General features: G+C 39.6%; 3 protein-coding genes across 11 annotated transcripts in view; 1 reads left to right on the forward strand and 2 right to left on the reverse strand.

Annotated features, from left to right (window-relative positions):
* Positions 1-3,414, reverse strand: part of arf6a (ADP-ribosylation factor 6a) — a 3,966-nt gene extending 552 nt beyond the window's left edge. The window contains exons 1-2 of one of the 2 annotated variants that reach the window (XM_079583912.1): positions 3,350-3,414; positions 1-1,080 (exon numbers count right to left, since the gene is read on the reverse strand). The exon at positions 1-1,080 is cut by the window's left edge and continues 552 nt beyond it. In XM_079583912.1, coding sequence (XP_079440038.1) covers positions 226-753 — 528 coding nt within the window. In that variant the 5' untranslated portion in view covers positions 754-1,080; positions 3,350-3,414 and the 3' untranslated portion in view covers positions 1-225. Of the gene's footprint in view, positions 1,081-1,189; positions 1,377-3,349 lie in introns of those variants that run through there. The other variant, XM_079583911.1, reaches the window with a different exon arrangement.
* LOC306983387 (uncharacterized protein) overlaps positions 1-27,350 on the reverse strand; it is a gene marked incomplete at its 3' end in the record, with an annotated part of 471,868 nt that overhangs the window by 194,638 nt on the left and 249,880 nt on the right. The window lies entirely within an intron of this gene.
* Positions 6,178-27,265, forward strand: prpf39 (PRP39 pre-mRNA processing factor 39 homolog (yeast)). Of its 8 annotated transcripts, none has more exons than XM_079584459.1 (15): positions 6,178-6,384; positions 7,855-8,393; positions 9,925-10,050; positions 10,303-10,421; positions 11,684-11,851; positions 12,195-12,357; positions 12,739-12,846; positions 14,524-14,688; positions 15,168-15,294; positions 20,920-21,221; positions 21,630-21,814; positions 22,791-22,865; positions 23,912-24,026; positions 24,810-24,861; positions 26,747-27,265. In XM_079584459.1, exons 1-15 carry the CDS (start codon positions 6,372-6,374, stop codon positions 26,761-26,763), a joined length of 2,274 nt encoding a protein of 757 aa, XP_079440585.1. In that variant the 5' UTR covers positions 6,178-6,371; the 3' UTR covers positions 26,764-27,265. The 8 variants fall into 8 exon arrangements, with proteins under 8 accessions (XP_079440585.1, XP_079440589.1, XP_079440590.1 ...); XM_079584463.1 differs by having other exon boundaries at positions 20,920-21,191; XM_079584464.1 differs by having other exon boundaries at positions 20,920-21,188.

Here is a 27,350-nt window from a genome sequence, read left to right on the forward strand (position 1 = left end):
ATGTAGATGCATATGTGTGTATTTTTTATACTATAACACACACACACACTTTTATTTCGGATGCGATTAATCGCGATTAATCACCGCACGGCACTACTTTACGAACATTCGAAACGTAACAGAAGGATTATACAGAGTGCTGAAAGAAAGCAAAGAACGGGCGTATGAAAAAGAAAAGAAAACTCAACGAGTTATTGGTTAATTGCTTCTAGGTTTTGACGCGCATTATGATTTGTAATTGGACGTGAGCCAGGTGAGCCCTTCGTAGAGTCCGTCGCCCGTGGAAGCGCAGGACGGCTGAACGTACCAGTTGCGATCCCTGATCCGGGTCAGGCCGAGCTTCTCCTGGATCTCGTGCGGCTTCATGGCGTCGGGGAGGTCTTGCTTGTTGGCGAATATCAGGATAATGGCGTCGCGCATCTCGCGGTCGTGAATAATGCGATGCAGCTCCTGCCGGGCCTCGTCGATCCGGTCCCGATCCGCACAGTCCACCACGAAGATCAGTCCTTGTGTGCCGGTGTAATAGTGCCGCCACAGGGGCCGGATCTTATCCTGCCCGCCGACGTCCCACACGTTAAACTTCACGTTCTTATACGTCACGGTTTCCACGTTGAACCCGACGGTCGGGATGGTCGTGACCGACTGTCCCAGTTTGAGTTTGTAAAGAATCGTGGTTTTTCCTGCCGCATCAAGTCCAAGCATCAATATTCTCATCTCCTTGTTGCCAAAGATCTTCGAAAGCATCTTCCCCATTTTGTTGGCTGTGCATATATAGTATATATGTTGCAAAAAGTGTGTTTTTTTGGTCGTGCAGCTTCACAAAAATACATATGACTCAACGCTTTTCCTTAAAAAAAAAAAAATTGGATCTAGTACAGTTGGGAAATGTGAGTTTGCATTGACCAGACCTCAAAATGCATGAAGAAAAAACAAAAATAGGCCTTTTCTTTCTGACTTCCTTCTCGTGTACCGACTGTCGGGTCGCCGCTCGCTCGCGCTCATTCCCTTCACACACACTTTAGATCATCAGTTCTGGTCCTGGTCCAAACAAGCCCTCTTCCTCTCTCCCCTCTTCTGTCCCTGAAACACAAGAGAAAGCGGATGAGAAAAGGGAGGGGTGTACAACACAACTAACTTTACTCTCGTGCGTGAGTTTCCGTACGCGCACTGAACGCGACCCCCGCTTCACCTCGTATATCGCGCGGCCCGGCTCGGTTCTCTCCGGTCCTGGTTCTCTCGGTCCCGGTCGTGTTGCTTCTCCTCTCGGTATTACCGGAAAAGGTGCGGACCCGCTTCAGCCGCTACTTCCGCTTTCTCGCTCACGCTAGTGATGTGTCGCTCGGGAACGAGCCGATTCTTTGTAGCGAACGAGAAGAGCCGAATTGGTATTTGGGGCGGGACTTTATTTGGATGAGCACAACATGCGGCCAATCACATGGGAGGACAGACTATAGGATCATACCATAATGTGAAAGGAAGGGGGGGACACGCGTGTAGTGGTGGGGGAGCCGGATTTAAATGCTATGTTAAGACTTTTGCCTTTATTTATTTGATTAGTTTGCTGTGGTTCTGAGTTCAATTGTTCAATTAAAGTTTTATTAAAATATTAAATAATAACAACTGTGTATTTTTGAACGAAAAAGTGCATAAATAAGGCTTTTATGAAAACACTAAATAAAAAAATTGCTTACCAACACACAAATCATTCACTATTGCTAAATTGGGCTAAAATAGAAAGCTCCGAGTGATAGCCATTTGAGGCCGTATTGAGCAGGCTCTTCTCAGGGAGTCGAGCCAAAAGAATCGAATCTTTGAAAAGAGCCGGACTTCCATCACTAGCTCACGCGCACTGCGCCATTTGGCATTCGCTTCCTACTACGGCGAAGGCTCTGCTGATTAATATTCATGAGGCGTGTTTCGCTATAGGACAGATAGCGGGTGCGTCAGCAAGTCGTAGTTAATATTCAACAGACTGGCATTTGCCATTGAATTGATTACACGTTAAATTAAGCTTGTCTCCTTGGGAAAGTTTTATTTATATATTTATATAAAGCTAAGTTAATACCTATTAATTATTCATTTAGGTTTTTCTGTACAGATCTAAATATGTTTTATAACGCATTACACATTATACCAGTGTTGGTGGTAGTTGCGATTAATCGCATCAAACATAAACTTTTGTGTTTATAATATATATTTTGTTTCTGTGTGTGTGTGTGTGTGTGCGTGTGTGTGTGTGTGTATAGGCTATGTATGCATATGGAGAGAGCTAGATTGCATACAGAGAGGCCTTAGAAGCTGCTAGATCTGCTTATTTTTCAAAAATGTGATTCATTCGTTGCTATAGGAGAGGAAGAATTTTCTAAACTCGTTAAATTATCTAAATCGACAACGTGTATGTTAGACCCTATACCGACTAAGCTGCTGAAAGAGATGCTTCCAGATGTCATAGGTCCTCTTCTTAATGTCATTCATTCATCTTTGTCTCTAGGATACGTACCGAAGACTTTTAAGCTAGCTATGATTAAACCGCTTGTTAAAAAACAGCAACTTGATCCTACAAAACTAGTCAATTACAGGCCGATCTCTAATCTGCCATTTCTGTCAAGATATTAGAAAAAGCAGTATCCTCACAACTGTGTTCCTTTCTTGAAAGAAATGATATCTGCGATAATTTTCAGTCCGGATTTAGACCGTTCCATAGTACCGAGACAGTTCTCGTTAGAGTCACAAATGATTTGCTCTTATCATCCGATCGTGGTTGTATCTCTCTATTAGTATTACTTGATCTTAGTGCTGCATTTGACACCATTGACCACAACATCCTTTTAAATAGACTCGAACATTATGTTGGCATTAGTGGAATTGCACTGGCATGGTTTAAATCATACTTATCTGACCGTTATCAGTTTGTAGCAGTAAATGAAGAGATGTCTTATCAACACAAGTTCAGTACGGCGTACCACAAGGCTCAGTACTAGGACCAACACCAAACGCTTCACAAACTGCTTTTCCCCATAGCCATCATGACTCTGAACTCCTCTCTTTAGTTTAGTTTGTCCTCTCATACACTACGCATGGTCATTTGTATCTTGTATTGTTACATGTTGTGAAGTGTATTTGTTGTTTGTATGATGTAGAGCTTAAACACATACCAAAAACAAATTCCACCAGCATTGTCGTGTGGCTAAATAAACAATCTAATCTAATCTAATATTTCTTCACGCCCTGATGAAACTCACCAATTCACAAAATTAACAGATATAAAAAACTGGATGACTAACAATTTCTTACTGCTTAATTCTGAAAATTTCTAATTATTGGACAAAAAACTTCCTCAAGTACTAACCTGGAATACTGTCTAACACTTGATGGCTGCTCTCTCAAGTCCTCGTCGTCGGTTAGGAACCTGGGTGTGTGTGTGTGTGGGTGTGTGCTCTTTAATACCAAACTTTCATTTGAAAGTCACGTGTCTAGTATCTGTAAAACCACATTCTTTCATCTTAATATATCTAAATTACGTCAAATGCTTTCAATGACAAATGCAGAACAGTTAGTTGATGCGTTCATGACCTCAAGGCTAGATTATTGTAATGCTCTACTGGGTGGTTGCCCTGTACGCTTAATAAACAAACTACAGCTAGTTCAAAACACGTCTACTGCGATCTCACAACTCCGGCCAGTTAATAATACCTATAATATCAAAATCGACTGCTGGCGGTAGATCCTTTTGCTATTTAGCACCAAAACTCTGGAACAGGCTTCCTACCATTGTCCGGGAAGCAGACACACTCTGTCAGTTCAAAGCTAGATTAAAGTGAAGTGAATCAATCAAATTTGTCTTTTTCCATAACGAGTCCATAAATAATGTCCTTGTGAGAGAAGACTTCGAGATGAGGAACCTTTGGGTAAAGATCAAGCCATAAAGCCTCTCACTCAATGACAAAATAAATGATCAGTAGTTTCAATATTATCACAAAAAGTGTGATAATAAGTACTAGTTTCAAATCCAAATCTTCGTTGTCAAAATTCACTGGATGGAAATACACCATATGTAATTTTAAAATGGATTTCATAAATTTTTGGAGATAATGGGAATTTTAAGTATATATATATATATATATATATATATATATATATATATATATATATATATATATATATATATATATCGCTTTACTTAAAAGTAACTAAGTAATGCTATTAGTTACTTTTTAAGGGAGTAATGCAATATTGTAATATATTACTTTTAAAAGTATAACTTTCCCCAACACTGCAAATGTGTAAAACATTATTCTGAAAAAAAAATTATATGTCAAACTTAATCTTTCAAGAATATATAAATTGAGCAAGATATGAGAATGTCTTGGGGCCGGTTGCATAAGACTAGTCGTACAAGTTAGACAACAATTCGTTTTTCTATAAGACTGTTCATAACTTTTTTTTAAATCAGTTACATAAAAAATTTGATGGTGAAAGACTGAATGCCTTTTGAATAATAGAAGTCATACCAGATCTGAATGGCTATGTTATGCAACTGGCCCCTGAAAACGTGTCTTTTTCTAATGTTGGTATAACCAGACAGTTGACTCCCATAGTATTTTTCCATAGTATCCGTCAACTGTTTGATTATCAACATTCTTAAAATATTGCTTGTCCGGCAGAACAAAGAAACTCATACAGGTTTGGAACTACTTGAGGGTGACTAAGTGATGACCGAATTTAAAAATATTTGTGTGAACTGTCTCTTTAATTATTAATCCAGCAACGGTCGCACGCATGATCTAATTAATATTCAAAAGACGAACGTCGCTATAGTAGGATTCATAAGCGCGAGCTGAATGAAATGGACGCCATTGAGACTCGGACGAATATAATTGTGTTGATTTTTTAAAGACAACTCTTTTTAAAATACCGTTCAGATATACATTGCAATGAAACATTTTTAATATTCGACCACACAAACCGGAGAGTTTTTGCATAACTGTCCGTTCCAATCCCTTACTAGCGTCATTTTTACGTTAAAGGGGCGGAGCTTGTGACGTGCCATCGATTTCAAAAAATGCCCATGCAAACCTTTAAAATACATGTATATTTGCATTTTCCTCCCCGAAGAATGGGCTTTTACACGTGTAGCAAACACATTAACCAGCCATTTTGATGTTTGTGTTATTTTCAAAGAATTTGCATGTCAAAGAGAACTTCCTTATTTGTTAACCCTGAACTCAAGAGGCTATTTACATCCACGAACATGGAAAAACCCAACATTTATTTCCCAATAGTTTAAGGTCTTGAAAATACACTGTGTCAGTTATTCAATTCAACCAAAAACAGGACTATTGCTGTAACTAAGTAATACAATATTGTTATATAAGTGAATATCAGTTTCATAATAAGACCTTTCAGTACTAGCATACTGTGTTTATACAATAAATATATTTAATAAAAAAAGAAAGAAAATCTTGTGTTTTAGGTCATCTTAACAACAAAGTAAAGCTTCTGTGCCAATATAACACATATAGACGGGATGCATGTTCTTAATATGCAGTGAACAGATTTCACAAATCAGCCAGACAAGTGCTAAATGAAGTAAAAAAATGTTTTGTCCATTTTTAGGTTCAGTTTCATTCAACACAGGTTTATATGGTTTCACAAGGCCTATACATTTATACTTTTACCGCAAATATAACTTTCATGGTGCTGTAAGTCAGTTGTTTCAAACAAACATCAAATTTGTCTAATCTTATGGATCTTATGGAAGTCAATTTCTGCCACATATAATGCTTCTGTAAATCATAATTTTGAGTTGAATTCAGTTTATTTTATTTTATTTTATTTCTTAAGCTTAAGTGCTGTAAAATACCAAATAAAATAAACATTTATTAAAAGCCAACGAAAAGAGATATGTTTTAGACTAGATTTGAATGCAGATAAAGTAGAATTTCTGGCTTAAAATTCATAATGACATAAAAAGTCGTGATTTTTATCTTTGTAAGTCATAACTATGACTCTTTATGTCACATTGCGACATTTTTGTTATAGTTATGACATAAAAAGTCGAAATATCTAGTATTCCATACCTTTTTATGTAATAATCAAGATTTAAGCATTATTATTTTTTATGTGGCGGAAATGGGCTTTCATATTTATCCTAAATTGATAAAAGGAAAAAAATTGGGCCGCGGCGCCTTTTATTTTGTGTTTTGTGTTGTGAGTTTCGTAGGGCAGTGCGCATGCGCAAAGCATTCGTGTCCTTTCCTCGTCGCAGCTGGTGTTGAATGCGATAGAGCGCGGCCGTTCGACCACATGTTATCAGCCGCATAAAAACTTCGAAGAAGTTGTGCAAATATCTGCCGTTTTAACCCAGTTTCATGGAAGATTCTGGTAAGTATCCTTCTCTCCGTGTATTTCCCGCGATTAGCGCGCACTCTTTTCTAGAACACTCTGAGGTAAATCAACGGCGTCGGGTCGTTAGCAGTTCAGCTAACGCGTGAAAAGAGCAGGCCGAAACCACACCGATGCTATTGAAGACGTTTTCATAGTTATATAACATATTTTCGTGGTTTGAAAACTAATTAGCCTTTTAAAACAAACCGAATGCGTTGTAAAGCCTGTTTTGTTCAGTAGGCTAACTATTTTTTAGCAAACTAACTTCGACGAACCATCGTGTGTCGTTTGACCAGGAAACGCGACAAACACTTCACGTTAATATAACGTTATAAAGTTTTCATCTCCGTTCATGTTTTTTGTGTTTTTTAGTGAACATTCCAAAACATCTGAGTTGATTTGATGTAAACTTGCGGTTTGCACAGGGTTTGTAGATTCATTCATATCGATCAAGCCTGCTGTTTAAATAGGCTGAAAACTCAATGCTTTAAAATATGTAAAATGTGAAAATTTAGCATTATCTTGTGGTTATAGGGGACATTATATCAGAACTGACATTTTTTGCCAGCTAAAGTAATATGGACCCATGGGTCTGAAATTAAAAATATAATAATATTATGATATGATTGTTGTCTTCAGATTTAACGTTACTCAGGCATCCTATGTGTACATGACTTTATTATTTTAAGCCGAACACAATCAGTCATATTAAATATCCTGCTCTTCCGATCTTTATGATGAGAGTGAATGGTGCCTTAGATTTTGAAGCCCAAAAAAGTGCATCCATCCATCATAACAGTAATCATACGGCTCCAGGGGTTAATAAAGGCCTTCTGAAGCGTTTTTGTAAGAACAAATTTATATTTATAACTTTATAAACTATAATCACTGGCTTCCAGGTACGGTCGTACGCGAGTGTACTGTAGGTCCAGCTCTTGACCTCTGACCCGACGCATGATGTATTGTTGAGCACAGGGCATAGAAACTGGTCATGAATTAAGTCTAAAATAAGCATTTTTAAAAAGAAATGTGGGAGGAGCTTGAGTTTGTTGTCATGTCGGGTCAGAGGTCACTCTTCCGGCGGAACTCGACTCACCGGGAGCCAGTGATTATAGTTTATAAAGCTACAAATAATTAGCTTTTTAAAAATGCATAAACCTTTATTAACACCATGCAGTCGTATGGATTATACTTTTATGATGGATGGATCCACTTTTTTTGGGCTTTAAAATCTAAGGCACCATTATAAAGCTTGAAAGAGCCAGGATATTTTTTAATATAACAAATAAATATGGATGTATTTCTTACAAAAACGCATCGCTTCAATGTTGGTCGATTCTGGAAGCCAGTGATTATAGTTTATAAAGCTATAAATATAGAGATATTTCTAACAAAAACGTGTTGCATGATCATGTTTGTGGGTCAAAAGCCTGTTTTACACAACGGTTTCCCACCGGTTTGTTTCAGCTGAGCCCATGACCGGGATGTTGGACACGAACGCCCCTGATAACGGGGACTCGTCAGCGATGGAGGACTCGGAACCGACCCCACCCGACTGGACCACGGCGCCGGCTCCTCTCCCAGAACCGGAAACACACGAGTCCACCGTGGAACAGTTACAGCTCTTCTCGCTGGAGCATCTGAAGTCCGCAGCAGAGAACATTGACCCGAAGACCAGTCCTTCAGATCCGGTTCTGGAAAACTCCGACCCGGTTGACGGGCAGCAGGCGGAATCGAACGGCGACGTCGTGGACCAATCGGTGGAGCCGGATCCGGTGAAACAGGCGGGAGACTCCGAGAGCCCGTCCAATATGGAGCTGGAAGATGCTCCCAAAGAAGGAGAAGAAGAAGAGCCAGCAGAACCAGGAGCCGAACCCGCAGCAGAACCAGCAGAACCACAAGAACCCGAGTTTCCCACAGAGTATGAGCGTCTCTCTAAAGTGGTGGAGGAGAACCCGGAGGACTTTAACGGATGGGTCTACCTCCTGCAGTACGTGGAGCAAGAGGTAACCTGAGCACCTTCTTCACAACACACATGAAGATATTTTTGAAGATAGGGATGTGACAATATATGTAATAAGATATGTAGTCCGTGACAGAGTTCAAGCATATTCATCTACAATAATTTTCAGCTTCAGAATCATGAATATGTTTATTCTGGTGTCTATTGTCCTGTGCTTTGGGTTTCCAGCGCCAAATTCAAGCCTGGTCATTTACACACGCAATGATAAACCAAATTTAGCATTTTAATCAACAGTTAATTTTTTTTGTTAATCTTTTACCATGTCTTGGGGTATCGCAATAATATGCATCGTGACGTGAGGGTCTCGTTACACCCCAAATATGCAGTGAAATAAAGGGATATTTTATGTCATTTTATTGTAAAATAATAGTGTTAAATGTGCAGATTTTGGAAGTAAAAATGAACTGTCATGTTAATTTACAGTAAATAACCATTTGCAGTCCAATTACACTGACCTTCTCAATATTCACCGCGTGACACTTTACATTTGATTTTAAATAATTATGTTTCTTGTTATGTACGTTAGTGTCTTATGTATATCGGTAATTATATTGTTATCAAAAAAAGAACTAGAAATAAAATATAAAAAACGTATTTAATGTTTTATTAGTTTTTGTCATCAATTATGTACATTAGTGTCTTATGTATAATTATTGTTAACAAAAATTAAAACACTAAAAATAATTTTTATCACTAGAAATAAAATATAAAAACTTATTTTATTTCAAATAGTGGCCAAGGCAACATTTTTATTTAGTTTTAAGTTTAATCATTAAAATAAATCTAATTAAACCTGAAACTACATATTCAAAAATATGATGGTCTGAAGAGATTGTGCATCAAGTAGTGAATATAAATTAGTGATGCCCGATATATCGGCCACCGTATCGGTATCGGCCAATATATGTTAATTTTTTTATGTCGTTATCGGCTCGATAAGACCATTTGGCCGATATATTAAAGCTGATAAATAGTGTATGATTTCCTTCAGCTGAGCTTCAGGTGCGCACTGTTCATCATGATGGCTTGAAATATGATTGGAATCACTTCAAAAAAGGAAAATGCAGTTCATGTGCATATCAGCTTCATACAATTATGAGAACATTATAATTGTGTGTTTGGGACGTGGATTTTAATGATGAGACTTTAGTTTTTTTAAATCAGGCTCTCAAAAATGAAAAAAATTTGGATTTAGATTTATCGACCGATATATATCGGCTTTCAAATATAAATAATTATCGGTATCGGCTGCAATGTTCACATCGGTGCATCCCTAATATAAACCGATTGGGTTTCCTCAGAAGACTGCTCCATTCATAGTGTTTATTTTATAATCTCTTTATGAATGTTTTGGGTGAAGGGACAGAAATCTCTCAGATGTCATTTAAATATCTTCATTTGTGGTTTAAAGATAAACGAGTCTTATGGGTTTGGAGTCTTTATGGTTCTTTTTTTGGTGAACTATCCCTGTAATACCAAAGCATCACAAGCATTCATCCGCATTTCTGTTTCAGAACCACCTGGTGGCGTCAAGGAAGGCGTTTGACGCGTTCTTCCTGCACTACCCTTATTGTTACGGGTACTGGAAGAAATATGCAGATATTGAGAGGAAACATGGGTACATCCAGATGGCTGACGAGGTGAGTCCAAGCGGCCAAACTCATGGAATCTTTTTCTGTTGACAGTCACAAAGAATAGGTTTAATTTTCAGTAGTCAATAATTGTATTCATTAAAACTCATCTTTGATCACCAAAATGACACATTTAAGTTTTTTCCCCCTTGAAATGAGAACGGGTTTTAAAAGGTATTAAATTTAACTCCATGATTGCTGTGTATACCCAGCTGCTTTATAAAGAAATGAATAGGAATGACGGGATGTGAATGTGTGCAGGTGTACCGGCGAGGTCTGCAGGCCATCCCGCTCAGCGTGGACCTGTGGCTTCACTACATCACGTTCCTGCGGGAGAACCAGGACACCAGCGACGGGGAGGCGGAGAACCGCATCCGAGCGTAAGTGTGCTAACCTGCAGCATCACGAGCGTCATAGACCAGTTTAGCTTGAGTGTTAACCGCGAGCTCTTCAAACGGACATTTTCACATGTTTGCTTTGTTCCTAAGCAGGATTTAATGTGTTACAATGTTGCATTTCCTTCTTGGTTCAGTTTTTCACAAAGCAACATTTCAAAGCGTGCCAAAAAGTGTTTATGCCAGTCACATGTGAGTAGAACTGTCCTCTTATTGGTCAGTTTCCTCTGCGCTATTTATGAAGATGATTGACAAGTTCTTCCACAAGCTCATTGTGGTTTATTTGTAACTGTCGACACACACACACACACACACACACACACACACACACACAGAGCGACTATTTGCACTAAGTGAGAATAGCAATAGATTCTATTTACAGCTTGTGAAAACAGCAGTATTTTCTTTGCAACAAGTGTTAATAGTAGTTAGATACGAGACCTCAGCATTTTAGTACATTATAAAACACTATGCAATAATTATATTGACTGTAAATTGTTTATTAAATAAATGCCGCCTTGTTAGGACAATAAAGCCCTCCTTACACTAGGACTGTGCAACGATCAATCGCATCCAAAATAAATTGTTTACATATGTACTGTGTATAATTTATTTTATTTTATTTTTTATATGCAAAATATTTATACATTACACATTATGTAATGCAATTAATCGTTGCACAGCCCTACCTGAAACACTTTTATTATTAAATAACCGTATTCACTCACTTTATTTTCAAATCGTTTCAAAAGTTTCTGCTACTTTTTTTTTTTCTTCTGTGTGTGTACTTGTCAAAAAGTGGCGTAGATGGTGTAAATAGACACTCCATATAATAGTACATACATTTCAATAAGTATGTTAATGTCTTGAGTTTTGCATTTGAATGTAAAAGGAAAAGCATCTGCTATACATGATTTATTTTGAGATTATGTGTTTGTTACAGTAGTCATTTAAAAGCTCCTTGCACACTGAGTCCGAAATGTTGCACGTAAAAAAACAAATACAACCTCACGTTGTGTCAATCACGTTTACACAAACCAAACTTTTGTCCGTCGATTTTTCTTTTTTTCTTTTCTGGATTGGGTCCGATTTTCTGTTGTGACAAGTCAGAGCCACTGAATGACGAACACGAAAAACACATACAAAAATGTCGTACTCTGTGTGCAAGGAGCTTTAGTCTTAAGATTTTTAAATAGCAAAACCAAAGCTGCAGATGATGTTTGAGTGCTGTGCTTGTGTTCCTTCAGGTCCTATGAGCACGCGGTTCTGGCGTGTGGCACGGACTTCCGCTCGGACCGCCTGTGGGAGGCGTACATCGGCTGGGAGACGGAGCAGGACAAGCTGGCCAACGTGACCGCCGTGTACGACCGGATCCTCTGCATCCCCACACAGCTGTACTCGCAGCACTTCCAGAAGTGAGCAGCACACTCGCTCGCTACAGCAATATTGCGCACATCTGTAATGCAAACGCGCTAATGAGAAATTCCTGATGACATTAAAGGAGCACTGAGTAATATTCAGGAGGATCTGTTGACAGAAAAGCAACATATCCATAACTATGTGTTCAGTGGTGTATAAAGACCTCACATAATGAACCGTTATGTTTTTATTAGCTTAGAATGAGACCATGTGAATGCCATTTGGAAAATATCGCGAAAGCTTTGCGCAAATCTGTAATGGAATCGCGGCTAACGAGAAATTCCTGATGTCATGTTTTTTTTTTTTTTTGCATGTCTTAAATGTGACTTTTTTGTTCAGGTTCAAAGAACACGTGCAGAGCAACAACCCCAAGCACTTCCTGTCGGAGGAGGAGTTTGTGGCGCTGCGAGTGGAACTAGCTAATGCTAACAAGCCTAGCGGAGACGACGCCCCTGGCGAAGAGCTTCCGCCGGGAACGGAGGACCTGCCAGATCCCGCAAAGGTAAGAGTCCCGTCTCCCGCCTGTGGGGTTATCAAACATGGCACAGGTAGGCAGGGGCGTCTAGCTGATCCTGGAGACAAGCAAAACGTGTGCAGGTTTGAAGAGGTGTCTTTCCGTTAGCAGCCAATGAAAACCTGAGGGTCCAGGTTGGCATCCAATCAGGGACTTGGGCTTAAAGTGGGACGGGCTCGTGACGAAATGACACCGTCCCTTCCCAGCACCGGGGCTTGGGCCACAGCTGATTCACACTGGGTGTGCAAACCGTACTGTTTCTGTCAAACTCATGGTGACGTAGACCTTTTGCGTAGCTGGACATCAGACGAGATAAAATGTTTGCGCTTCCACGGCGCGACGTTCAGGACGCTGTGTTTTGCCCTTCAGAGAGTGACGGAGATCGAGAACATGAGGCACAAGGTGACCGAGACTCGGCAGGAGGTGTTCAACCACAACGAGCATGAAGTCAGCAAGCGCTGGGCCTTCGAGGAGGGGGTGAGTGTTTGATGCTACATACGCTAACATTTTACTTTCTTTTTTTTTTTTTTTACGGGACTTGTTCGAAACTTGCTACAGGTTTTGGTTATTTACTGTTTAGTCACTTTGCATTGAAACAATAGCGAAGATTAAAAAAGCGTAACAACGTGGCTATGCTTGCCTGAGGGGACGAACCCCAGTGAGGGAAGACCCACAAAGCAAGTTTTAATACCAAGTAGAAAGCGGAACTCAATGTATTTAATAAATAAATAATTTTTTGGTGATTATGAAAGAGGAAGAGGAGATGCTGGAGGACAGGATTGTGTTTGAATAAGAAATGAATGTATGACTGCTAGAGGTTCTGAATGTCCGGTAACTTAAAGTAGCCAAACCCTTTATGTATGTGAACGTATTTAGTTGAATTTTTAGTTGGAATAATCTAGTTTGAATGACTGATTATACACACACACACACACACGTGCACTCACTCACTCTCGCTCTCACTCACTCTCGCACACACCCGTGCTTACGCTCGCTCACTAGAATAATCTAGTTTGAATGACAGATTGGACACACACACACGCTCACTCTCGCTCGCCCGCTCACTCTCGCTCGCCCGCTCACTCTCGCTCGCCCGCTCACTCTCGCTCGCCCGCTCACTCACTCTCGCACACACACACACTCTCGCTCACTCGCTCTCACTCACGCTCGCCCACTCACTCTCGCTCGCTCGCTCACTCACTCTCGCACACACACACTCTCGCTCACACTCATTCACTCACTCACACACTCTCGCTCACACACACTCTCGCTCACACTCATTCACTCACTCACACACGCTCGCCCGCACACTCTCGCTCGCCCACTCACTCTCGCTCGCTCGCCCACTCACTCTCGCTCGCCCGCTCACTCTCGCTCGCTCGCCCGCTCACTCTCGCTCGCTCGCCCGCTCACTCTCGCTCGCTCGCCCGCTCACTCTCGCTCGCTCGCCCGCTCACTCTCGCTCGCTCGCTTGCTCACTCACTCTCGCACACACACTCTCGCTCACACTCATTCACTCGCACACTCTCGCTCACACGCACGCTCTCGCTCACTCACTCACTCTCGCACACACACGCTCGCCCGCACACTCTCGCTCGCCCGCCCACTCACTCGCGCTCGCTCGCTCACTCACTCTCGCACACACACACACACTCTCGCTCACACTCATTCACACACGCTCGCCCGCACACTCTCGCTCGCCCACTCACGCTCGCTCGCCCGCTCACTCACTCTCGCTCGCCCGCTCACTCACTCTCGCTCGCTCGCTCACTCACTCTCGCACACACACACACACTCTCGCTCACACTCATTCACTCACACACTCTCGCACACACACACTCGCCCGCACTCGCTCGCTCGCCCGCACACTCTCGCTCGCTCGCCCGCACACTCTCGCTCGCTCGCCCACTCACTAACTCTCGCTCACACTCATTCACTCGCACACTCTCGCTCACACACACACACGCACTCTGGCGCACGCTCTCGCTCACTCACTCACTCTCGCACACACACGCACACTCTCGCTCACACTCATTCACTCACACACTCTCGCTCGCTCGCACACTTTCGCTCACACACACGCACTCTGGCTCACACGCATGCTCTCGCACACTCACGCCTGATCGCACCTGACGAGCGCTGTGTCCCCCGCAGATCAAGCGGCCGTACTTCCACGTGAAGGCGCTGGAGAAGACGCAGCTGCACAACTGGCGGGAGTACCTGGACTTCGAGCTGGAGAACGGGACGCCGGAGCGGGTCGTGGTTCTGTTCGAGCGCTGCCTCATCGCCTGCGCGCTCTACGAGGAGTTCTGGATCAAGGTTAGCTACGCGCGCTCGCGTTCCCCGCCTCCATTCCCTCAGTCCAACCCTCTGCTTCCCCATCAACGATATCATCACTTCCACAGTAAAAACTTGCTGCACTCTTTGCGTGTAACGTTGATATTTGACTGTATCTGTTATATTAGGGGATGGCCTGCTTTGCCACACAAGATTTGACTGCAGCATTTGCCAACTACGTTGCACCTCTCCGTCTCCTTCTACCTTACAGAAACTTATCTTATTGGTTCCATGAAGGTGCTGATGGGTTTAAAACAGAAATTCTCAAAACGATCTTGTGGAAATTCACCAGTGCAGGGGATGTGAAACGAAAGCTCAAGTTTTATGTGTTCTTTTCCATCCTCTCTCTCTCTCTCTCTCTCTCTCTCTCTCTCTCTCTCTCTCTCTCTCTCTCTCTCTCTCTCTCTCTCTCTCTCTCTCTCTCTCTCTCTCTCTCTCTCTCTCTCTCTCTCTCTCTGAAGTATGCCAAGTATCTGGAGAGCTACAGCACCGAGGGCGTTCGGCACATTTATAAGAAGGCGTGCACGGTCCACCTTCCCAAGAAACCCTCCGTTCACCTGCTCTGGGCGGCCTTCGAGGAGCAGCAAGGTAAAGCGTTACGCCGATGACTTGGTAAACAGGCATTAAAGGGTTAATTCACAAAAAAATTAAAACGATCCCATAATTTATTCACCCTCATGTAGGGTTGGGTATCGAGAACCGGTTCCATTTTATATCCGGGAACAAATTTCCATAAACCGGGGATTCGATAAGACGCACACATTTCGACTCCGCTTATCGATTCCTGACTTTTTTGCGCATGCAAATTTGTTATTTCAAATGTAGGCGCGCGGCAAGCATGCAGTGCAGCGTGTCTATGCCGCGGCATAGAACATTCGACCTTTCCATGATAACATCGAAAGCTCGGCCGAACAGCTGATCATAGCTTTATTTCTCATCTCCATAAATATATCTAGTAGTAAAGCTAATGCAAGGGCATTTTATTGATCCTTTGCTGATGCTTCCTCGTCCTCATGGAAAGCGAAGTTCGTGGTTGCATAGCAACGGCAGGCGGGAGCACTAGCGCTTGTGGAAAGGAGAAAGCGGCGCGACGTTCTTTCAATACGAGAACGGCCCCTAATTCATGATAAACCGTGATTTCCATTTTAAACCAAATAGATTCTCAATTACATGCATCAGACAACTACACAGAATAACATGTTCCAGTCTATTTATGAAAAAAAATACTAATTTGTTAAAACAAAAACAAATTTTAACAAAATTTGTTAAAAAAAAAAAAAAAATTAAGTAAATTTTTGCCACCTACTGGAGTAATAATGTAATCAACACAATCTTTATTTGAAGGGACTCCTTTCACTTTAGCCATTTTATTGGTTATTGCTTAAAATAGGCAAGAATAAAGAAATATTTATTCAAGTATTTGCCCTTTTTCCCCCCAAAAAAATATTGGAATCGGAAACCAGAATGGATAAGAACCGGATTCTCACACACACACACACACACGAGTGAACGGTGCCTTTTTTTCACTCTTCCTCCAGAACTCAAGTCTCGTACGGCCGTTACCGGAAGCCAGTGAATTATAGTTTATAAAGTTATAAATATGGATATTTTTCCTACAAAATCTCTTCAGGAGGCCTTATTTAACCCCTGGAGCCGTATGATTACTGTTATGATGGATGCACTTTTTTTGGCCAATCTCAGGCCCCATTCACTCTCATTATAAAGCTGGCACGAGCAGGATATTCAATATAGCTGACCGTTGGACTGACAGAACAGTCTTATACGCCTAGGATGGTTTGAGGGTGAATAAATTATGGGATCATTTACATTTTTGGGTGAACTATCCCTTTAAACAACACTAAAAGTCAAGTGCCGTATTTTCTGGAATGCAAGTGAATAAAACTGCAACATAAAATGGCGTATTGATCAACTTTAAAACTACTTGCTCAAGCGCCATTTGCAAAATTGGCCTGTTTTCCCACATCCAAATTCTCCTCTTTCGCTGCTTCCTTTGTCCAGCGCACATAAAAACACAATTGCCAAGTTCATCTTGGCTGTTCATCACCACTAGCGCACGCTGGTGACGTTTTGTTCTTCTATACTAACTTGCGTTGTAGCAAAAATCCTTTAGAGGAAAGTCTATTTGAATGGAGGAATCCTGAAATAACTCAATTCCACAAATTACATATTTCATCATATTTCAAATCAGTGTTGGGTCCGAGTCCACCTTTGTCGAGTCCGAGTCGAGTCCAAGTCCTTAACAACCGAGTACAAGTCCAAGTCCGAGTCCAAAGAGGGTCGAGTCGGACTTGAGTCCGAGTCCTTAACATCCGAGTCCGAGTCGAGTCCGGCCGAGTCCACAAAGATTTAAATGATTTGAAATTGACCTTTCACAAAGACCCGCCCCTCTTGGTTACTGTTGCTACGTCCGACAAGCCATTCCTCTCTCACTCCACATGTTCTCGGTCGGAGCAAAGAGGACACTAACAATGTGCCAACAGACAAGACAGAGCAGGGTACTTTTGGTTTGAAATAAAGTCTCAGCTTTCAATTTTTTAAATTATGAAATTCAAACGATAAATACTGTTTTGTGGTGCTTTAATGTGTAGGCCTCAGTTCAAGCAGCACGTGAACTGATAATCTCTTCTAGTTATAGCACAAATTTCTAAAAAAGAAATCAATACACACTATTTTTCAAGTTCAAGTCCACTGCCTTTAATCTACTAAATGATTTGGTTTGTTTGTCGAACAAAAATGGCGTGTATGGCGAAAGGTCTCAACACTGAGCTCTTAAATTAATATTTTAAACCTTACAAAATGATTGCAATGTATAGTTACAGTCATACGTTTACCTATTGTACATCTTTTAGAATCTGCAAGGTAATGCTTAATAATCCAACACGATGCATTAAGAGCCAGGGGTAAACTTTTGAGCAAGATGATGATGTTTAAATTTTTCTTATTGTGTTGTACATGCTAATATCTTATTTAGCCTCTGAAGGGTTGGACTAAATTAATGAATGCATTTTTAAACAAATAAGACCAATTTACACCAATGATCCAGTTCAAAAGTTTACACCTCTTGGCTCTTAACGGATGCTTCCTTCTTGTGCATCACTAAATGTTTGCAGGGTTTGTAATAGTTGTGTATGAGTCCCTCAGTTGTCACCAGTGTGAAAGTATGGATCTTACAATCATAGTCACTGCTAGTAAGGAGTCAAATATGCAGAAGATGCTGGAAAAGCAAAGAATGTGCAGGAGCTGGATGATTTTTCCTCAACCATTAAAAAAAAAAAAAAGTTGTGGATCATTCAGGTAATGACACAATATTAAAATCGAGCCTATGTAATTTGTCTTTATTTTGTGTTTGTATTTTATTTAGGCTATTAAACATCTGTTATGTGAAAAAGCTTTTTCAGGGCAGTACTAAATAGAAACAATGTGTATGATCCGTCTTATTAAAAAACATATAAAAATAACATTTTGGAGATTCTGCAAGGAGTATGTAAACTTATGACTAAAGTATAAATGCAACAAAAATGATAACATTATTAGACGCCAAAATGTTGCTATGGTTATCACGTTCTTATGTTGCTATGTGTCAAATCATCGCAATTTCATGACTCAAAGGACAACAATTAAGTGGATTCAATCCCAGATTTAAATGCAGTTATCACTATTTATAATTTACAGTGTGAACGTAACCACTGGTCCTCTAGAAGTATGAAAAACAAAACTATTTAGATTGTCAACAGCGCTCCCTTTAAGCCATCACTTACCGCGTTCGGCCACTCTCCCTAAAACTCTCGTCATAAACACTGACTGAAGTTGTCCGCACTGCACAGTGAATATCTTATTTATATTGCGTCTAGAGAGACTTTGTTGTTTATGAGGGGATTTGCGAAAGGATAAAGCTCGTGCTGATTCTAAACATACATTTTGAGCGAATTATTCGCATGCGGACTCTAAAACGCCTCTGATTTGCCACTGTGTTTATGCACTTAACTGTGATTGGCTACAATGCTCAACGCTGAAACAACGTTGTTTCGTTTCGTTTTTGAATAAAAAAAATTCACAAAATTTCGTTTTGTGTCATCCAGTGCCCGGACTCGACTGGACTCGGACATTTTTCCGAGTCTAAAATGTCCCGAGTCCGTGTCAAGTCCGAGTACAAATTCATTCGAGTGCGTGACAAGTCCGAGTCCATTCAAAATTGGACTCGAGACCGGACTCGAGTCCGAGTTCGAGTACCCCAACTCTATTTCAAATTACATATTTCAAATTAGCAACAAAATTTGTAGAATGCATTTTAGTTTTGCTTTGAATGGCATTTATACTTGTATGTTTTTCATTCCTGTTCTGTTCTAAATATTTAGTTATTATTTTTCTGTAGTGATGGGAACTAAACTTTATTATGGAAGCTAATAAAACATTTTAAAAGACAATTGTGACTCACAATTGCGAGTTTATTTCTCGCAATTCTGACTTTATATCATCAATTCTGAGAAATAGTCGAGATGTAATCTCACAATTATCGTTTAAAATGTTTCATTCTGTGGCGGAAACAAGCTTCCATAGTTTAATATTTGTAAATATTTTTACCGATATTTTACATAATTTCTGAAAGTAGTAATAAAATGTGACTTATACAATGTTTTTTTTTCTCTCTCAACAATTCAATTTTGACACGGTGCGACTTATTTTCCAGAAAATCTGGTAATTTGTCAAGTCAAATTTATTTTTATCCCACTTTTCACAATAAATACACATTGTTTCAAAGCAGCTTTACAGAAAGTGATGATGTTAATGCTTATAATATCTTAATACTCTCATGCCTTAAGTTGCATTTTATGACGATCAAGCAGTTGAGATTGGCCACCCTGCCAGTCTAACGTTTTGGATCTGGAAGATTTTAAATGTTTTTAAAATAAGTCTCTTCTGCTCACCAAACCTGATTATAAATGCCAAAAAAAAAACAGTTTTCTGTGTGAATATTTAGATTAGACTTTACTATATATTCACATAGAAAAGTTATTTTAAGGCGAGACACTGTAAGTGAATAGGGTAACATTTTAAAATAATAGATATCACCATGAAACTTCCTCAGTTGATTACTTATACAAATTTCTAAAACTTGTAATAATTTTTTGTATATACTTGTGTTTAATTATGCAAATGAGGCATTATCTCATTAAATATGCACAATTCTACATATATTTTTGGTAGATAGATCTGAACATATGATAAAGCCAGGTGCAAAATTATTTTAATTTTGATTACACACAAGATGAATAAAAAATTTCAGAGGGATTTCAGGAGATATGCTTTCATGACCTATGAAATCTAAATATACTGTCCATAGCCTTAAAAAATAAATTTTCGCCATATTTTTATTTATTAAAATGTCACATAAATCAGGCCAGGAATGATTTATTAACAAATCCCTCTGAACATATCTTCAGAATACTGCTAAGTGTATAACTGGAGAGTTTGGTGTACATCGGCTGAGATGTTTATACTGGAGAATGACAAACTCATTTTGAGAAAAACGGCATTTAAAGATTTGTAATGTAAAAATTCATATTTTTTAGTGGAAACAACTATTTACTGACACAATATCTTATAAAATCATTAGCAACAACAATACAAACCACCTAAAACACACCAACACTTATAAACACAGCATTTATGGCCTTCAACTGAACAGAACCCCAGTCAGAAACACACATCTAAATGTCAGAGCGCGTCACGTGATGCATCTGAACCAATCACGGTGTCAGAAATTGACATAAGCCAATGAGATTTTGCTTTTAGAGTTAAATGCCCATTATACCTTCACGATTGGTGACAGGGTGCAGATGGCTATGTTGATTTACAACGACAACTTTTGTTGAATTTCTGAGAAATCTACAGACGCAAATAGACAAAGTGCAGTGAAATAAAGACCTAAATGTGTATTTTGGACTTTTTTTCACCACAAGTTTGAAAGACGTTATTGAAGACAAATATCTCAAAATTGACCAGTGAAAATTTTTTCTTTTGTATTTTTAATCAAATAAATGCAGCCTTGGTGAGCAGAAAATACTTTTTCTAAAAACAAAAAATCTCCCGATCCAAAACTTTTGACCGGTAGTGTATATAATAGGCTATCTCTTCATGTGTGTGTGCACCGCGTGTGTGTGTGGCACTGATGTCTGTAACCCGGTCCCGCAGGCAGCATCGATGAGGCGCGGGGCATCCTGAAAGCGTTCGAGGAGGGCGTGCCGGGGCTGGCCATGGTGAGGCTGCGGCGGGTGAGTCTGGAGCGCCGGCACGGGAACATGGACGAGGCGGAGGCTTTGCTGCGGGACGCCATCACCAACGGGAAGAACAGCAGCGAGTCCTCGTTCTACGCCGTGAAGCTGGCGCGGCAGATGGTCAAAGTGCAGAAGAGCATCGGCAAGGCCAAGAAAGTGCTGATGGAGGCCGTCGAAAAAGACGAGGTCGTGTTATTTTCGCCGAATGAACACAAATATTTAAGTATTTTCATTTGTATGCACCAATATAACAATGCATCATTATTTAATTTGATTATTTTTTTAATTATTGCAATTTTTAGGGTGGGTTAGGCTGACAGATATTCAACATAATTCATGTGCGAGACAGTCTAACAGAAGGATGGACAAAATGGAGTTCTGCTCATATTTTATCACCATTTTCTAGCGAATAAACTGATAATGTGAGAGATGTTGAAGGTAGTGATGGGAAGTTCGGATCTTAGTGACTCTCATCAGAATGAATGAATCTTTGAGTCGTTTTGCTCATTTAAGTGGCTTTAAATGTTATACTTTTAACAGCCAAATTCCCCGCAATCTTGATCATATTTTGAATTTGAGGTGTGTGAATGCACTCCGGTTTGACTGTGTGTGTGTGTGTGTGCGCAGACGAACCCGAAGCTGTACCTGAACCTGCTGGAGCTGGAGTACAGCGGAGACGTGCAGCAGAACGAGCCCGAGATTATCGCGTGCTTCGACCGGGCGCTGAACAGCTCCATGCCCCTCGAGTCACGCGTCACCTTCTCACAGCGCAAGGTCGAGTTCCTCGAGGACTTCGGCAGTGACATCAACGTGTACGTAACTCTCCTCTGCTTGTAAAGCTGCTCTATGTAGTAGGGCTGGACCCCAATATTACAATATTCGTTCGGTGGGTTGGTATTCAACTATTTGACATTCGAATATTCTTCTCTTTTTTTTGCACACCTGACATCCCCCTCAAAATGGTTCTCATTCGCGCTTGAATATGTTTTACACTGTTTTGTTTTAAATCTGGTTAAGTATATAATACTTAATATATAACTTCTTTATAGCTACTTGATATATTTGCTGCTTCTGGGACTACTAAAGTGTTCCTGCAACGGGAGTATTCTCTGGCTCGAGCAGAACAGCGGAGTGTGTGTGGACAGAAGTGCACGCCTGAGCTTGTTTTGGGTTAAGCTGCGTTGCTTTGACATTGTTAGAAACAAAATGTGTTATCCTTTTTACCCGTTATTATCAATCTAGATTCATTTTTCTTTATTTAAATTTAGTTTTTCGTCATTTAAATTTAGTTTTTCTATATTTAAATTTAGTTTTTCGTCATTTAAATTTAGTTTTTATTTATTTAAATTTAGTTTTTCGTCATTTAAATTTAGTTTTTATTTAAATCTACCCTACTTTGTCAGTGAGAAAAATATTATAAGACTACCTTATTAAAAATATTGCTTAAGTTAACAGACCTGTGTGTGTGCAGTGTCTGTTCTCGGAGCAAGCTCTGCTCGCGTGAGGCGCGCCGCTTCCCGCTCGCGCTGTTCTGTAGTTTATTAAAAGTTTATTAATTCTGAACGTGTTGCGTCTCGCCTGTCTATCTATATTGCACCAAATACAACACTGCACTCCCTTGTGAAGTCGTTTGGATGAACGGTTCTCGAAATAATCAATGCAAACAGACAGACATAGAGATTCCTGCCTTTATTAGAGATAAGATTATGTTCAGCCTAGGACTGGGCGATATGACGATATTATCGTATCGGAAGGTGTTTTTAACTTGTGAACTGTCTTTAACCGCAGGCTTGTGGCGGCATACGAACAGCATCAGCGGCTCGAGACGGAGCAGGAGACGCTAAAGAGGAAAGCAGAGAACGGGTGAGAGGACAGTTACTTATTGCAGGATTCTGTGCTCATTACTACTGGTGCAACGATCACAAAATTCACGGTTTGGAGCATTTACAGTTTTTGAGCCACGGATCGGATCATTTTTTCGGTCCGCAAAAAAACTAAACAAAAGGTTTCATTTATTACATCAAGCTCATTTGGAGGTCTTCGGTACCGCATCTAAACGGCTAGTCTAACTGATAAAGTTCAAACATTATTACAAACAAGTGAACGGACAGTAATAAAATAATAACAAATATACAAATTACAAGCAGAGATGAAATCTATAGAACAAAGTCTAACAGTAGTGTTCAGGTACAGGAATTAATAATTCGGCCTATTTGTTTACTGTAGAAATAGTTTTATCTTTGTCAGCTGTATTTGTTTTTTTTAATTAACATTAATGACAGACGACAGCAGGAATATTAGCGGTCACTTTAGGACCGAATAAACTGACAAACATCCGGTTTCCTTCTCACCCGTTCACTCATGACAGAGCCGAGAGAAGACTTGCAGTTTTAAGGAGTAAATGCTCAGGAATGGGTTTGACTTGTGAATTTACACATGGTTTGTCTTGAAGCATATTAAAAACACCACATAGACATTAATAAAAGCTGGATTCTCACCACAGGGGACTTTAAATGCAGTGAGTTTGAGTCATAAATCTCCACTTTAGCAGCTACACACACACACACCAAACTACAGTTTCATTCACATCTATATTCTGAAGGTGTGCATATATCATTCGCCTGATATACTGAACATTTTATTCCTGAAAGTGTTTCTTTCAGTCCGTTTACAGTTTTTTCTGAATTAGAGAAATCCAAAATATCCTCTGGAAAAATACTTTAATACATCAACTAAATCAAACCGTAATTATGAATCTGGCTTTATCCAATGTTCAGATTTCTGTTTTGGAAATGTATGCAAATTAGTGCATATTTAATTAGACAGCTATTTTGCATAATTAAACAACATTTGAGAGAACTTGTAAAACACAAAATGTTGAGATGAGTGTTTTGTCTGGTATGATGCAGCTCCGAGGAGCCGGATGCAAAGAGACAGCGAACAGACGACCAATCAGCAGCCTCGGGTCAGATGATGGACATGCAGGCCAACAATGCAGGATACAACTATAACAACTGGTATCAGGTCAGTTATCAACGCCAACACAATAACACACACTCCGGCCTGGAAACACATTCCAGAGTGTAATAACTGGTGTTTATCAGAGGAACGAGTGTGTGAACTTGGCATGTTTCCTCAGTATATGCAAACATTATGGCATTTTATGCTTTAGTAGAGTACATACAGCACCTTTAAAGTGCATAAATATTACTTTTTGATTGTTAGTCCTGGAAAACCCTTGAAAACAGCCAAATTTATGAAAAGAGCTTGAATTATTGAAGGCAAATATATGTGAAATTAGTTTTTAATTTTATTGATAAAACAATCTTTTCACAAAATCAACGCTGCAGTCCGTCTGATATAGAGCCGTTTCTCATGGTTATGAGTGTCATATTCCTCATAAATATCCATATGCTGCACTTTATTTGTACCTTTGGTTTATTTTTATTCATCCATTTACCTTTTTTGCAGATAATAAAAATATTGTTTGATTAGTGAGATCTCTGATTGGATTCCTTGAAAAACAAAAAATAGTGCTTTAAAGGTGCAGTGTGTGAGATTTAGCGGCGTCTAGTGGTGAGTTTGTGAATTACACCCAACAGAAGTTACGGTGGCTGACAGGAAGTGATGTCGTTGTCTGAGACCGCAGAGAGTAGCAGTTAAACTAGGTTTCTTTACAAAGATAAATGCAGAAATTGTTTACTTATTCAGTAAAACGATGTTATTGCGAATATTATTGTCACCTGTTCATCATTGTGTCAGTGTTTTATTGGCTGGCTCACCCCCATCTGTGTGTTTCTCTTCCAGCAATATAACTCGTGGGGAGGTCAGAATTCCTGGGGTCAGTACGGTCAATACGGTCAGTATAACCAGTACTACCCACCGCCGCCCACATAATGAGCATCAGGAGCCCTGCATCTTTACACCGCTCGAACTGCTGCAACTCACACCGTCTCGCATCAGACATTCTGTGTTCTCTTCTGTTGAAATCAGCTTTCCCCTTCCCTCTCTGTCTAAGTGCAAGTGAGTTTTTAACGAGGCTTGATTGGTTTAGTGCTTCTGGAGGTTTAGTTGTGTTCGGTGAACGATTTACGTTTGTGTGGGAGGAGTCGAGAATGCAACGCTCTGACATCATCTCTGCTCTCCTCAATCAATGTGATCCTGTTTTCAGAGATAAACGTGACATGAAGACGCTTTTTTTATTTTGACTTGGTTTCATAATAAAGAGATTGACATCCTACACGCCTGTGAATGTGGTTCATTTACTCATGTGGCTGTTTGAATGTTTATACTACCATTATAATACATCTATACAGGGCTGCCCACTCTCTCATTGAAATCAATTTTATTACAAAATTCAAACAATAAATACTGTTTTGGCGCTTGTAGATGTGACGTGACCATAGTGCCTCATTTCAAGCAGCATGTGCACTATTACATATATTTTTACTTGTATCATTAAAATATAACAGTATTATATTTAATTTGAGTTATTTTTATCCTTTTAATAATAGCAGCTGACAGGGCTCTCTGTACGTTTACAGCATTAGGTGAGATTTATTTGAAGAAAAATGTACATGTAGGCCAATCTACTGTACGTAATATTTATCCAAATTAATCGATATTGAATAAAATCACAAGAATTGTAGTTGAAATCGGGAAATATGTCAATCAATATTTAAAACCGTAGCCTATACCACGTAAAAACTGTAACGTCACTAAACTTAAAATTCTGTTTCGTTACCAAATGTTTTGACAATCACAATAACCTTATTGTGATTTGTGATGCAAAACAAATTATACCCCCCCCCCCCCCCTCCATAATTCTCGCTCCAATCTAAACTCAAAAGTTGGCAGCCCTGTCTAAACTGTTGCTATAAATGTATATTTGCACTTTGTTTAGCAACAAACTAACCGTTTTATTCTATAGCATCTGAGATTGTATATTTTGAGAACTGTCTGAAGTCAGTGGAGAGAAGCCAAGTCATTTCACTCGGCGGCCATCTTGGAAACGCCTCAGTCATCTCTGAAGACTGACCGACACATCAAATTCTCCAAAGCTGTTCACCAAGCTTGCTATTTTAAGTCACCAATAAAATCTGACAACAACTGTCTCCTAAATGTTGTTTCTAGACGCTCAAATCATGACAATAAACTGCGTTTATGATTTATTTACACAACGCGCATGCGCAGTCATAAGCGCGCGTCTCAGAACAATGACGAGCTTCTAACGACATTATTCACAGCAGCGCCATTTTGATTTATGGCGGGAATGAACGCGATGCTGTGAGGAATAGACATCTTCAGTGGGTTGTACTGTTACTTAATGTGTTTTTGAATTGTTCTGCCGACGAAACGCTGCAAAATATATTTAAAAGAAATGTTACCTGTGGAAAATAAGTGATTAGGATATTCGTTTACAGCGGGAGCCATTAAAAATACAGTAAGTATAATCCCTCACAGCCCCGATTTCATACCCGTCATGTCGCCGCGCTGAATACGGTCTATGATTGGCTCTTTTATTTAGGAGGCGGGGCTTATCCCGTTTAATCGCGCATTTCACTGATAAAAGCTGCTTATTTTTCATCTTAATTTTTTATATCAAAATATAAATCATGTTTTAACTCATTTTATTTCTGTACTTGTTATATTCGGGCTGGTTTTGTTTACCATTGGCCTCTTAAAAAAAATGTCTTGTCAGTCAAATTAAAAGTCTTAAAAGCCTAATTTTTCTTCTTTCCCAGAGAACGTGAGCGTATGAAGTATGAAAACACATGATTTTCTTTGGTTTTCCAGCATCTTCTCAACAGTGACTGTATATGATGACACTGCGATCATCTATTCACCGGGGGACTGATGCTCAAGACGGAAACAAACACAATAATAGTCACATTTTTTACTGGATAATAAATGTAACATTTACTTTTTGAAATATAGTCTATACTCCGCTATCAAGGAACGTTCTCTCATGGTTCTTCCAGTAACATTAATAAAGCATTTCTTCAAAATCTTCTGGTCTTTGTGTTCTCAAAATGTTAGCACACATCTGTTATTTTTTATTTTATTATTTTAATATATTTGATCAAATTCAACCAGAACTATATGTATTACATAATTACATACATTTCAGGCTTCATGCATTTTTTTGTTTATAATTTGTTCCAAAAGGTTTGTGTAGGCTATACTTTAAAGTCATTATAAAATGTAGGAAATGTGGTTCCCAAAGTTTCCACTTATTTTCTAATAAAATCAACATCGTTTCATTTTTGTTGTTGTTTCTCTTTTTTCTTGTTCTTTTTCCCGTTTTATTTATGTATGCGTCATTGTATAACGTTCAATATCTGCATT

This window comes from Phoxinus phoxinus (genome assembly GCF_949152265.1).
Source record: "Phoxinus phoxinus genome assembly, chromosome: 16".
NCBI classification, from domain to species: domain Eukaryota; kingdom Metazoa; phylum Chordata; class Actinopteri; order Cypriniformes; family Leuciscidae; genus Phoxinus; species Phoxinus phoxinus.